Here is a 12,117-nt window from a genome sequence, read left to right as displayed (position 1 = left end):
GGGGCAGTAGGCCTGGACCATGTTTCCTGAGGTTTTGGGTCCACTTGGTGTCTGGTCGGCAGGAAGCTCTGCAAGTGGGCAGAGGTCATCAGCTCCACGAGGGAGGGGGTCGAGGCATGGTGCCCAGGGCATCAGGTGGACGCTTGGGCAGGTGGTCAGATGCAATGCCCGTGGGTGTGGGTTCATGGCAGGGTGCAAAGGGGCAGCTGGCCTGGTGTGAGCAGGGACCACAGCAGGTGGCCTGTCCTTTCAGGAGGCCGGGGTCGCTGTATCAAGCAAGGGGAGAACTGGTACAGCCCCACCGAGTTTGAAGCCATGGCAGGAAGGGCCAGCAGCAAAGACTGGAAGAGGAGCATCCGCTATGCGGGGCGGCCACTGCAGTGCCTCATCCAGGTACCCCAGCGCTCACCTCCCCACCTCCCGCCTCCCACGGTGTCAGCTATGGGGCTCTGAAGGCCGCAGGCCAGAGTCAGACAGACAGAGTTTGAGTCCTCCACTTACTTGCTGTGTGACCTGGGGCAAGGTGCTTAAGCTTTCTGTTTCCTTGTGTTTCACACGGGATGTTGAGGAGGTTTGCACGGTGCCTTGTGCAAGGATAAGGAATGGATGAGGCAACACAGCTTCCATTTCAGTGAGCGCACGTGAGTTTAGTTATTAACGGGAGAAAATCAAACGGAAGTTTAATAACGTGTGTGGCGGAGAGACCCAATAAGACTGAGTAACTCTGTGACTTTCTGAAAGATACCAACCGTCTCTCTCGAGCTTATCCAAGGGGAGAGGGCCCCTGCTCCTGTTTCCAGTTTAGCTCCTGGGCTTGGCAGAGGTGTCACGCCTGTACTCCCTGGATGGGAGAGGTGGATGGTGTGTGCAGAGAGGTTCTGGAAACAATGGGTTCCATCCTCATGGTGGGGGTCAGGGTGGAGCTGGTTGGAGCCTGGGCCTGTCGCTTGAGGGCCACCCTCTCATTTGTTGTGGTGTCTCAGATCCTCTCCCGTGTCGCGGTGTCTCTGAGACCCTGTTCCGTGTCGCGGTGTCTCTGAGACCCTGTCCCGTGTCGCGGTGTCTCTGAGACCCTGTCCCGTGTCGCGGTGTCTCTGAGACCCTGTCCCGTGTCGCGGTGTCTCTCACGCCCCCTCCCGTGTCGCGGTGTCTCACGCCCCCTCCCGTGTCGCGGTGTCTCACGCCCCCTCCCGTGTCGCGGTGTCTCTCACGCCCTCTCCCGTGTCGCGGTGTCTCACGCCCCCTCCCGTGTCGCGGTGTCTCTCACGCCCTCTCCCGTGTCGCGGTGTCTCACGCCCCCTCCCGTGTCGCGGTGTCTCTCACGCCCTCTCCCGTGTCGCGGTGTCTCACGCCCCCTCCCGTGTCGCGGTGTCTCTCACGCCCCCTCCCGTGTCGCGGTGTCTCACGCCCCCTCCCGTGTCGCGGTGTCTCACGCCCCCTCCCGTGTCGCGGTGTCTCTCACGCCCTCTCCCGTGTCGCGGTGTCTCACGCCCCCTCCCGTGTCGCGGTGTCTCACGCCCCCTCCCGTGTCGCGGTGTCTCACGCCCTCTCCCGTGTCGCGGTGTCTTTTGAACCCCAGGATGGCATCCTGAACCCGCATGCGGCGTCCTGCACCTGTGCCGCCTGCTGTGACGACTTGAGCCTGGTGAGTGCCCCGCCCCGTCGGCCCCGCCCGGTCGGCCCCTCTCCGGCTGCTCCCCATTAATTCCCCCTCAGACTCTGTTCTTCGGCTGGTGCTCTGGTGGCTGAGGCCTCAAGTGGGCCCCTGGACTGCTCAGAGGACCCGAAGGGGACCTTCCTAGATAAAGTAAACCGCGTGACGTCCCCGTCCTGCCCCCCCAGGCTTTTCTCACGGTGATGACGATGCGCTATTTTACGTGTTGCATTTTTAACATCATTTTGTAAAAAATACCACGGAACTGCTTTGTCTAGAGAACACTAATGTCTTCTCAAGTCTTTCCTTACCCGGGCCCCTAACTGTTAAAGGCGGGCGTTGTCCCAACTGACGCTGCTGAGCGGCTCAGCGTGAGGCCAGCGTGCCGTGTGTGACCCACCAGCTTTGTTTCAGGATTTCTTAGTGTTGAATATCATTTTTAAATGTCTCAGAATTTAAAAACCTGCTTAATGAGGTTTGCTCTTAAGAATTTTTTTAAAGGTTTTTTTTTCAGTACTTTTAAAACATGTATTTACTTTTGGTTGCCCTGGGTCTCCGCTGCCGTGCGGGCTTTCTCCAGCTGCAGTGGGCGGGGCCGCTCTGCTCGCAGCGTGCGGGCCTCTCGCTGCGGAGCGCGGCTCTGGGACACGCAGGCTTCAGCAGTGGCCGTGCCCAGGCTCAGTAGTTGTGCACGGGCAGGCCTCTGGCTGCAGAGCGCGGCTCTGGGACATGCAGGCCTCAGCAGTGGCCGTGCGCGGGCTTGGTAGTGTGGTGCACGGGCTCAGTTGCTCCACAGCATGTGGAATCTTCCCAGACCAGGGATCGAACCCATGTCCCCTGAATTGGCAGGCAGATTCTCATTCACTGTACCATGAAGGAAGTCCTCCTTTTTAAAGTTCGATTGCGCATCTGGTTAACTATTAGCAGCTGTGGAAGAAAGCCAACTAAAGAGACGTTCTTGACTGGGAAAACTAAATATTCTGAAACTGTCTAGTTTGTGTACAGATCACATGTGATTCCGGTAGAACATTGTTGTTCAGTCACTAAGTCTTCTTCGACTCTTTGTGACCCCACGGACTGCAGCAGACCAGGCTTTCCTGTCCTTTACTATTTCCCAGAGTTTCCTCAAACTCATGTCCAGTGAGTCGATGATGCCTTCCAACCGTCTCATCCTCTGTCACCCCCTTCTCCTCCTACCCTCAGTCTTTCCCAGCATCAGGATCTTTTCCAGTGAGTCAGCTTTTGGCATCAGGTGGCTGAAGAATTACCCAGCAGGATATTTGTGTGAGAATAAAATACTTTTAAAGTTTGCTTGAGGGGACCGGCAGGTGATGTTCTTGGATATCCTGCAGGGGTCAAAGGAGCAGAGCAGGAGGTTTGCCCCGTCAGAAGTGTGGAACACACAACAGGGTTGTCTGTGGTCTCTGCAAATGCCGAAACCCCAAGGTGTCACCTGCGGGGCGAAACCTGGATGCTGAAAGCTAGAAGCTGCCAGAAGAGAACTCAGGGATGCTATGGACCTGTGGGGTGGTAGCCTCTGTGTGGGGAACGTGTTCTTCTCCCCAAATAGATCTACAGGTTTGACATGGCTCCCTTCACAGCCCTGGCAGGATTTTAAGGATTCTAAGGTTTCTATGGAAAGGCAGAGGAAATGGAATTGCAGCAGGGCTCTGAGAATGAAGACTAAGACTGGAGAGGCCACAGCTCGGGGCCCCAGACCTGCCAAGTGGTGTCCTTGGGTGAGAGTGTGTGGTTTTGCGGAGGGGGGCCTGTCAATCTAGGGGCAGACCAGCCACCCACACTCGGACTCAGAAGGTGTGGAGCCAGTCGGACACTGTAGGCATAGAGTGACCCTTGACCCAGACGTCCTACTTCGTATACCAGTGAATTAAAAGTGGATTCTAGAGTCAGATTTGTTGAAAACAAAATTAAAGTTTCTAGAAGAAAATCTGTGATCTCAAGGTAGACCTGGGATTTCTTAGACATGGAACCAAAGGTGCAGTCCATGAAATAAAATCTCGTACATCTCCTTCATCAAATGGACACATTTTGGCTTCTGAGTCAGGAACGGTGGTCTGCAGAGCTCCATGGACCAACCCCCAGAGACATAACCCTCATTGGCAAAATAATGGAAAAAACCTGCTTAGGATCTCTGAAAGCTGTCCTGGTGGCATATAGCAAAAAATTTTTATCCAGGAGAATTTTGTGAGTCTGGTGTGTGAGCCAGGGCCTGTTCCCTGCCCGCGGCCCTGCTCGGCTGAGGGGAAGCTCCGTTCCAGGCCCCCGGGCCCATCGTCCCGGCCCCGGTTGCCCGTACCCCACGTGGTGGAAGTCCCCGCGGTGGAGCAGCAAGAGGACCGTGGAGTTAGGCTGATGCCGCGAGTGCTGCCCAGGCTCCGCTCCAGGGCAGCGTGCGGGCGGATGCCAGCTAAGCGACTGTCCTGGGGCGTTTCCTCTACATGTGTCCCAAAAGCCCCCAGCACAGAGCCCCAGGTGCCTGGATCGCACAGCGGAGCAGTCTGCAGAGGGTAGCGCAGTCGGCTGGAAAGAGCGGAGCCAGCAGCTGGTGCAGCAGCTTGACTGCTGCTGCCCGGAGGGGCCTCGGGGGACAGCTCGTGCAGGACTCCAGCCCAGAAGCCTGGAAGAGAGCAGCCGTCTGCACGGCGGCTCAGTACAGCGCCCAGGATGTCCAGCTTCAACAGAAATCACGAGACGTGTAAAGGAACGGGGGTGTGTGGACCCCACAGAAGAACAGCAGCAGGCAGTAGACCCTTCCCGTTGTAGCAGCAGCTGACGGGGCTTCCAGGCAGGCTCTGTGTCTGCAGGGCGGAAGCGTCCCCAGCAGGGGTCTCGGTCTCAGTCTGCGGGGCCGGGGCGGGCACCATGGCCTGGGCGCCACCGCCAGGCACCACTCCCAGGGCAGCAGCAGCACACTGGGCTTTCTCACAGCTGTGGAGGTGGCAGCCCGGGTCCCAGCGCTTGTTTACTGCTGGCAGGGGTCTTCTTGGCTGCAGGCTGTCACTCATGTGGCAGTTAGGGCGTGTTCTGGCGTTTCCTCCTCCAGGGACACTGATCCCACCAGGTTAGGGCCCCCCCGTCCTTACTCCTAATGCAGCCACACTGCTGGTTGAGACCTCACAGTTCAGCCCAGAAGGTGTGACGACATCTCATCACATGGAGAAAATCACAAAAGGGAGGAGCCCAGCGGAGATCCTGGGGTTGGAGAAGAAAGTCCACGCTTGGGTCCACAGCACATGCGGAAGGGCAGCAGGGAGGGCCAGTTAGCCCACGGGGTCTCGGGCACGAGCTGGGAGGCTCCCCAGCCTTCCCCTTGTCCTGCCTTCGTGCTCCATCTAGGGCCTCTGCTCCTGCACACCTGGGCCTGTGGGGCGCCCCCTGGCCTCGTGGGCCCCGTTTGTTTTCTGTCTCCTGGGCATTCCTAAAACTCTGATGTGGACGGCGCTCACTGCTTGAAGCGCTGCCACTCACTCGGTCTCCCTGAAAGCACCTCTTCTGTTACTTCGAGGCGCTGGCGGCTGAAGAGAGCTAAGAGCTGGGCATGTCCCTGCGTGGGTGCATCCCTGTGCAGGGCAGCCATTGGGACAGAGTCGGGTGGTTCCCTCACATCTCCCTCTGTCCCTCCACCCCCTAGAGCGGCCCCGTCAGGCTCTTCGTGCCCTACAAGAGGCGCAAGAAGGAGAGCGAGCTGCCGGCCACGCCCGTCAAGAAGGACGCACCCAAGAACATCACCCTGCTCCCCGCCACCGCCGCCACCACCTGTGAGTGTCCGCACAGCCCTGGCCACCACGCGTGTTCTTAGTGCGTGCTGCTCACGTGTGTGGCCAAGGGCATTGGGTCTAAAATGGCACAGCTCCTGCTCCCAGAGGCTCCTTGGCCTCCTGGGTCCCAGCTTCTCCTCCGCATTGGCTTCATACCAAGTGCACAAGTCTGGGTCTCAGGCAGCCCCCCGCCCTCAGAGGCTGTGTACGCCCCAGTGGGCAGGTGAGGCTGGTAGGAGTTGAGGGAGGAGCCCCTGCTCCTGAAACCTTGAGATGGTGGGTGGGGGTGGAGGGAAGACCCAAAGGGAGGGAAGGTCTGGGGGCTGATGGGTCCTCAGAGACTGTCCACGACCCAGTGGGTCCTTCGGGCCCTGGAGGACATGGAGCTCTGAGATGCTGGGAGGCATGGCTGCTGTTTCTCTTCAACTTCAATGAGTGTTTTCCTTAGAGAGGGTACACGCATGTGCGTGTTTAGGATCCAACAGCCAGAGCCGCCTTGGGGGGCGTGGGCCTTGCCCTCAGTGGCACCAGGCGCCACCCTGCGGAGATGGGCTGGGGGGCCCCCGGGCGCTGCTGTGCACCCCACGCCACCCCTGCCCCATTGCTGGGTTTCCGGCTGGCCGAGTAACGGCTGCCCTGCCCTTGCAGTCACCGTGACCCCCTCAGGACAGATCACTACCTCGGGCGCGCTGACCTTTGACCGGGCGTCCACCGTGGAGGCCACTGCGGTCATCTCGGAAAGCCCAGCCCAGGGCGACGTCTTCGCAGGAGCCACAGGCAAGTTCTCTTAGCCCTGGCGCCGTGGCCCCGAGAGATTCCCCTCTCACCGGCAGGAGCCATGGAGCCCCGAAGGAGGGAGGGGGCTGGGGGCTGGCCGGTGGTGGCAGGGCCAGGACCTGAAACGCGGAGGCTGCTGGTGGAATGTAGAGAGAGCCGGCGGGCAGAGGCGCCCTGTGCATCTGTAAGCTCTGAGGCCACGTTAGGGAGCAAAAGGGAGCAGCGGGAGCCCACCTGCTCCTGTGCCATTCTGCCCCACTCCGGGCCCCGCGCGTCGTCGGTTCTGGTTCCCTCCGGGCCCCGGTGCGTCGTCGGTTCTGGTTCGCTCCGGGCCCCGCGCGTCGTCGGTTCTGGTTCCCTCCGGGCCCCGCGCGTCGTCGGTTCTGGTTCCCTCCGGGCCCCGCGCGTCGTCGGTTCTGGTTCCCTCCGGGCCCCGCGCGTCGTCAGTTCTGGTTCCCTCCGGGCCCCGGTGCATCGTTGGTTCTGTTTCCTTCTGGGCCCCTGCGCGTCGTCGGTTCTGGTTCCCTCCGGGCCCCGCGCGTCGTCGGTTCTGGTTCCCTCCGGGCCCCGCGCGTCGTCGGTTCTGGTTCCTTCTGGGCCCCTGGCGCTGTTGTCTCGACAGTCCACTTCCTCCACTTGTGAGCTCGGGGGCTGCCTGGCTGGGCGCGCAGCAGCGGGGTCACGGGCGTGGCGCCCCTCTCCACACAGTGCAGGAAGCGAGCGTGCAGCCTCCGTGCAGGGTCGGCCACCCGGAGCCCCACTACCCCAGTTATCAGGACAGCTGCCAGATCACACCGTTCCCCGAGGCCGCACTGCCGACATCTCATCCCAAAATAGGTGAGTGAGGAGGAGCCCCCTCCCGAGGTCTGGGGAGGCAGGGCTGTTTGTAGACCGGAAGCTACTGCCAGATGCTAGGTGGGGCAAGGCTGCTCGCCTAGCACCCTGTGCCCTGCAGAGCCTAGAATCTGCCGGGCTCCACCCGGGACGCTGCTCTGGGTCAGTGTCCCTGAGGGCACTTGTCCCCTGGCTTCAGGTGTGAGAGTGTGCGTGTCTGTGACTCACCGGCCTGAAGCTTGCCAGGATGTCCTCGTGTGTGTGTATGTGATTGTCACTACCTGCCTCCCCGACCCACCTCCTAAAGCCTAGCCCCAGCTCCAGCAGAGCCCCGGCAGGCCACAGCCAGCCTCAGGGGTGTCCACCCCACGTGGCCATGGCACTCCTGCCTACTTGCTCCTTGCTGATTCCAGTGTGGACTCGGGGTTTCTTGTTTCCTTCAGGGCGGTGCAGCCTGTTCCTGGGGTGATCGTGTCGGGGTGGGTTCTGGTCTAGACCTCGGGGCCCCCGAGAGCAGCTGCTGCCCCTTCTGTCTGCCCTGTCCCACTGCCCCTCCCCTTAGGTCCAGCACAGCGTGGGCTGGAGGCTCGCCTCAGGGTCCTATCTTCCAGACCCCGTGCTTCCGCTCCCGGGGCGGGTTCACAGCCGAGGTCTGGCCGCTCTGTGGGTCTGGCTGCCGAGCACTGGCTGCATCTCGTGCAGCTCTTGTCTGTCGGTTCACCTAGGAGCTGAAAATGGGCCTTGGTGGGGCATTTGCGCCAAGGACTCAGCCGGTGCTCCCATCAGGGCTTTTCCTCAGAGGAGGCCGACGTGCACAGCGAGGCCTGGGTGCACGTGTCTCCCCCGGGGCATCTCTGCCCAGGTCCCTCGGGACAGAGGTGGGCAGGCCTCGTGCATCCAAAGTGTGAATCTCCATGTCCTGTCCAGAGCCAGCGTCGCCCCATGTTCCCTTTCCACCCCCGTGATTTCTTCTGCAGCTGAGAGGAACCTGCCCCCCGCCAGCCCTGATCTGTGCCCCAGACCCCGTGCCCACAGACGGCCCTGAAGTTTTCTGTGTGAGCAGAAATGAAACCAGGAGGCTTCAGCCCCTGCTTGCAGTTGGTGTGCCGTCGGTGGTCGGGCAGCTGCAGCCGCAGCAGGGGTTAGAGGGGAGCCGGGGGCGAGGGCGTCTCTGCACCTGCAGCGCCTCAGGTCCCCTCTGGGCCTGCGCTCTGTGCACCAGCCCGGTCTCCCACACTCGGTGGGAACACGGGGGCCCTGGGAGCCAGGTGACGTGCTGACTCCTTGCTCTGTTTTGCTTCCCTCGGGCTAGTGCTGACGTCCCTGCCGGCCCTGGCAGCGCCGCCCTGCACCCCCACCAAGGCTGCCCCCCCCGCGGCGGTCAGCGGGCTGGACGTGTCGGAGCCGCGGAGCTGGCTGTACCTGGAGGAGATGGTCAACTCCCTGCTCAGCACCGCGCAGCAGCTGAAGACGGTGTTCGAACAGACCAAGCAGGCCAGCTCCTACCGGGAGGCCGCCGCGGCCCAGGCCAGAGCCCAGGCGGACGCCGAGCGGAAGGAGGTACCGTCCGTGCCGCGGGTCTGCGTCCGCCTTCCCGGGCAGGGGCGCCGGGGGCGCACACGCAAGTGAAGCTTCTCTGCTAGCGAGGCAGGCATCTCCCTCGGGTGTTCAACTCGCACACACGCTCCAGTACCACCTGTGGCAAACGGCGCTGGTCCCGTCAGGCCAGTCTCCCCGGCGACCGTCTCCTGTGACGCGGAGTCGCGGGGGCAGCGGGGGTGTTGCCGGTCACAGTCGCTGTGGACTGTAGTTTGTAAACGGACCACGTTGATTTTTTCTCACCAAATCTATATAAGAAACATTTTCACTTTATTACTACTTTTTGTAGACAAGAGGAAAGAAGGTTTTACCGCATTCTTAATTATGCTTTTGTTTTGCTGAGGCTTGCAGAATCGGGCGGGGGCTGGGGAGGGCTGCCACAGCCAGGGGCAGTGGACTGAAAGCCCACCTGTGTCTTGCGGAGGCCCCTTTACTCCGATCGGTCCCGAGCGGCTGCTTAGCACTGTCGCCTGTCTGCTGGCGGCTGATTCTGACCCTCTGGTCGTCTCAGGATCCGCTGTGTGCACGCCTCCCCTTGCACCTGGGGACACCCTGCTCCTGCTGGTTCCAGGTACCTTGATTCCAGGCAGAAGCTCTGAGCTCTGCTGGGTTCTATGTGCTCACCTGGCAAGCGCTGGACTTGATCCTTATGAGCAGCTGAGCTGGCTGCTCCCCCACCCGTCGTGCGGGGATCTGTCTCGGCTTCCACGGCTGGGCATGGCTGTAGGCCTGGTCTGGGCAGGACGGGCGTGGCCTTGCTGCTGCTCTCATGCGTGAGGCTGCAGGCTCTCCTGGAGGGGGTGGGGGCACTGTGGGCACAGCTGTCTGGCCCATTGTTTCTGCTGGCTCGGCCCCGTGCTGGCTCCCTGGGGACGCCAGGGCCTGTAGCCGCCGTGCATGGCATGCATTTCTTTGGTTTCTGGCCATCTGCAGCTCCAGCCTCAGCCTTCTGCCCACAGCCTTCCCTCCCCTGCCCCAGGTTCAGCGTCACCACCCCCCTCCCCACCAGTTCCTGCCCCACCTGCCAGGGCCTCACCCCAGCCAGGCCCCCTCCATTCCTGCCGGCTCTCCTTGCTTTCCAGACCTCAGATCGCTGCCTTCTGGCTCCCTGGTGACTGTTGGGAGGGTCAGCCTGCAGGCTGCTCTGGTGACCGAATGACAGCTGCCCCTTTTGCTCTTTGGCTTGGGAGGTTGTTCGTCTGAGCCACGGTGGTCTTGTGTTGCTCAGAGACTAACTTTTTAATCATTTAATATTTGCATGTTTCACATTTATAAGCATTTTACTACTTTTATTTTTTAAACATTTATTTGTATCTGTTTTTATAGCCAGTCTCCGTTGTTCTTGTGTGCTCATGTGTTCACATATTTATGATCTTATACTTTAGACAAATCCCTAACATGCATGATGAAAGCGTGTTCTTTTTCGCGCTGAAACCTGGTTCACATGCTGCAGGACTCACCGCTTTAAGGTGCGCAGTCCAGGAGCTGGCTCCCACACTCGTGCAGTCCCCATCGATCCAGGGCTCTTCACCTCCCAGGGAAGCCCCGGACCGTGAGCGCCACCCCGCCCACCCCCAGGTCCCTGCTGCACTCACCCGCTTCCTGTTCCCACCCACCCCAGACCCCGGCTACACTCACCCACTTCCTCTCTCTGACTTTGCCTGTTCTGCGCATTTCTTGGAAACGGGAATCACACAGGATGTGGTCTTTTGTGTCTGGCTCCTTTCCCTGAGCAGTGTTTCCACGATGCGTCCATACTGTGGCCTGGATCAGCGTTTCACTCCTTTTCACGACTCCGTGCCCGTCGCCGCATCCCGGGCTGCTTTTCGCTCCTCTGTCAGTGGACGCTGCCAGTGTCTCTGCCCTCTGACCTCTGTGCACAGCCGTCTGCGTGGATGTGTGTGCTGTCCCTTCTCCAGGGGGTGAGGCTGGGAGCCCAGCCTCCGGGTCCGTGGAGGCTCCCAGTTCACTCTCTGAGCAGCTGCCAGCCTGCGTGCCCCTGTGGTTGCCTGTCCGGCGTCCACCATCGTGTGTGCCATCCCCCTGCTGAGCCTGGGGACTGTGGGGGAGACCCTTGTCCTTGTTTAGAGTCCAGGGCCGGGAGTGCAGGTGTGGGGAGACTGCTGTGCACCCCCCAGCTCAGCAGTCAGACCAGCTGGACAGTGGGCAGGCGGCTCGGGCTGCTGACCAGGGCCTCCTCCCAGGAGGGAAGTGCAAGAGGAAGCGGTTTAGCTTTCAGTTTGACATTTTTCATAGATTTTCTTGGACTTTCTTTCAGAGAATAAAACTACAAATAAATTCTGTGAAAATTCGCTGATGACAGATGGGCTGAAAGAGAAAGTATAGGTTAGGATGCAGCGTGGGGTTCCCACCTGGTTGGGTCGTGCGGGTACTTTCAGGGCCCTGCGCTGGGCCAGCTGCCTGGGTTTTGTTTCTCAGATAGGACCAGCCCACAGTCACGGCCGGGCTCATCCACATGAAGGGTGCAGAAGCTGAATTCCTGCCGTGCAGACCTCCTGACATGCATGCCCGGCGGGTCAGCAGGAGCATCCGGCGGGGTCGCTCAGGCCCCGCCTGTGAAAGGCTGGGTTGTGCATCTTGTTTGTGATTTCATGTATTTCTAGGAAACAAGTGCGACATGCGATGCCTTTACACTTAACAGTCCTGTTTGGTGGAAGATGCTCAGCCTCTAGTGAGAGGCTTGAGCCTCCTCCTCCACCGGGACATCATCACATGTCCATAGCCTGAGTTCCGACACCGGTGGGGCTCACAGGCAGGCCCGTTCTCTCTCGGGAGCCGTTGGTGTGACATGTCCTCACATGGCTGTCCTGTAAGCTGGACACACGGCCAGGGGAAGCAGGCATCCTCTGTTCTGGCGTCACTGGTGGGTGGAGCCGGTGCCGTGTGTACTGTGTCCACTCTGGTGGCTCCAGGCTCCTCAGGTGACCTGGTTCTGTTTCCTGCAGATGTGGGTTGACCACCCTCTGTACCTAGTGTGTTCACCTTTGTAACTGCTAATGTGTCTGAGCCATGGCCCCTGCTGGCCACAATGCCTGGACGCTGGGTCTTGGGAACCAGACTCCTTGGGGAGCCTTCGCCAGGATCATCTGGAGACTGAGGGGTCATGACTTGACTCATGCGAGAGAAGCACCCAAATGTGCCCCTGAAGCAGGTGGCGGCAGTGAGGAGTGGCCTCGGTCTGGGTGGAAGGAGCCAGGAGGCTGGGGGGTGGAGGGGGCACGGGTCTGTCATGGAGGGGCTTCTGGGCACCTGACAATCCCCCTACTCTGGATCACATGGCAAGAGGCAGGCACCCCACCCCAGATCGCACAGAGAGGCCCCCCCACCCCGGATCATATGGAGAGGCCTCCCCACCCCGGATCACACGGAGAGGCCCCCCCACCCCGGATCACACGGAGAGAGGGCCCCCCACCCCACGGATCACACAGAGAGGCCCCCCACCCCACGGATCAC

At 60.6% G+C, this 12,117-nt stretch overlaps 1 protein-coding gene across 5 annotated transcripts in view; it reads left to right on the top strand.

Annotated features, from left to right (window-relative positions):
* Positions 1-12,117, top strand: part of DEAF1 (DEAF1 transcription factor) — a 28,556-nt gene that overhangs the window by 5,734 nt on the left and 10,705 nt on the right. For 3 of the 5 annotated variants that reach the window (XM_055580440.1, XM_055580439.1, XM_055580438.1), the window contains exons 5-10: positions 254-393; positions 1,580-1,645; positions 5,307-5,433; positions 6,082-6,210; positions 6,919-7,047; positions 8,357-8,604. In XM_055580440.1, coding sequence (XP_055436415.1) covers positions 254-393; positions 1,580-1,645; positions 5,307-5,433; positions 6,082-6,210; positions 6,919-7,047; positions 8,357-8,604 — 839 coding nt within the window. Of the gene's footprint in view, positions 1-253; positions 394-1,579; positions 1,646-5,306; positions 5,434-6,081; positions 6,211-6,918; positions 7,048-8,356; positions 8,605-9,154; positions 9,215-12,117 lie in introns of all 5 variants that reach the window. The other 2 variants (XM_055580436.1, XM_055580437.1) reach the window with 1 other exon arrangement.

This window comes from Bubalus kerabau, chromosome 5 (assembly GCF_029407905.1).
Source record: "Bubalus kerabau isolate K-KA32 ecotype Philippines breed swamp buffalo chromosome 5, PCC_UOA_SB_1v2, whole genome shotgun sequence".
In the NCBI taxonomy this organism is placed as follows: Eukaryota; Metazoa; Chordata; class Mammalia; order Artiodactyla; family Bovidae; genus Bubalus; species Bubalus kerabau.
Note: the sequence above shows the minus strand (reverse complement) of the source record. Positions and strands in the feature narration are given on the sequence as shown.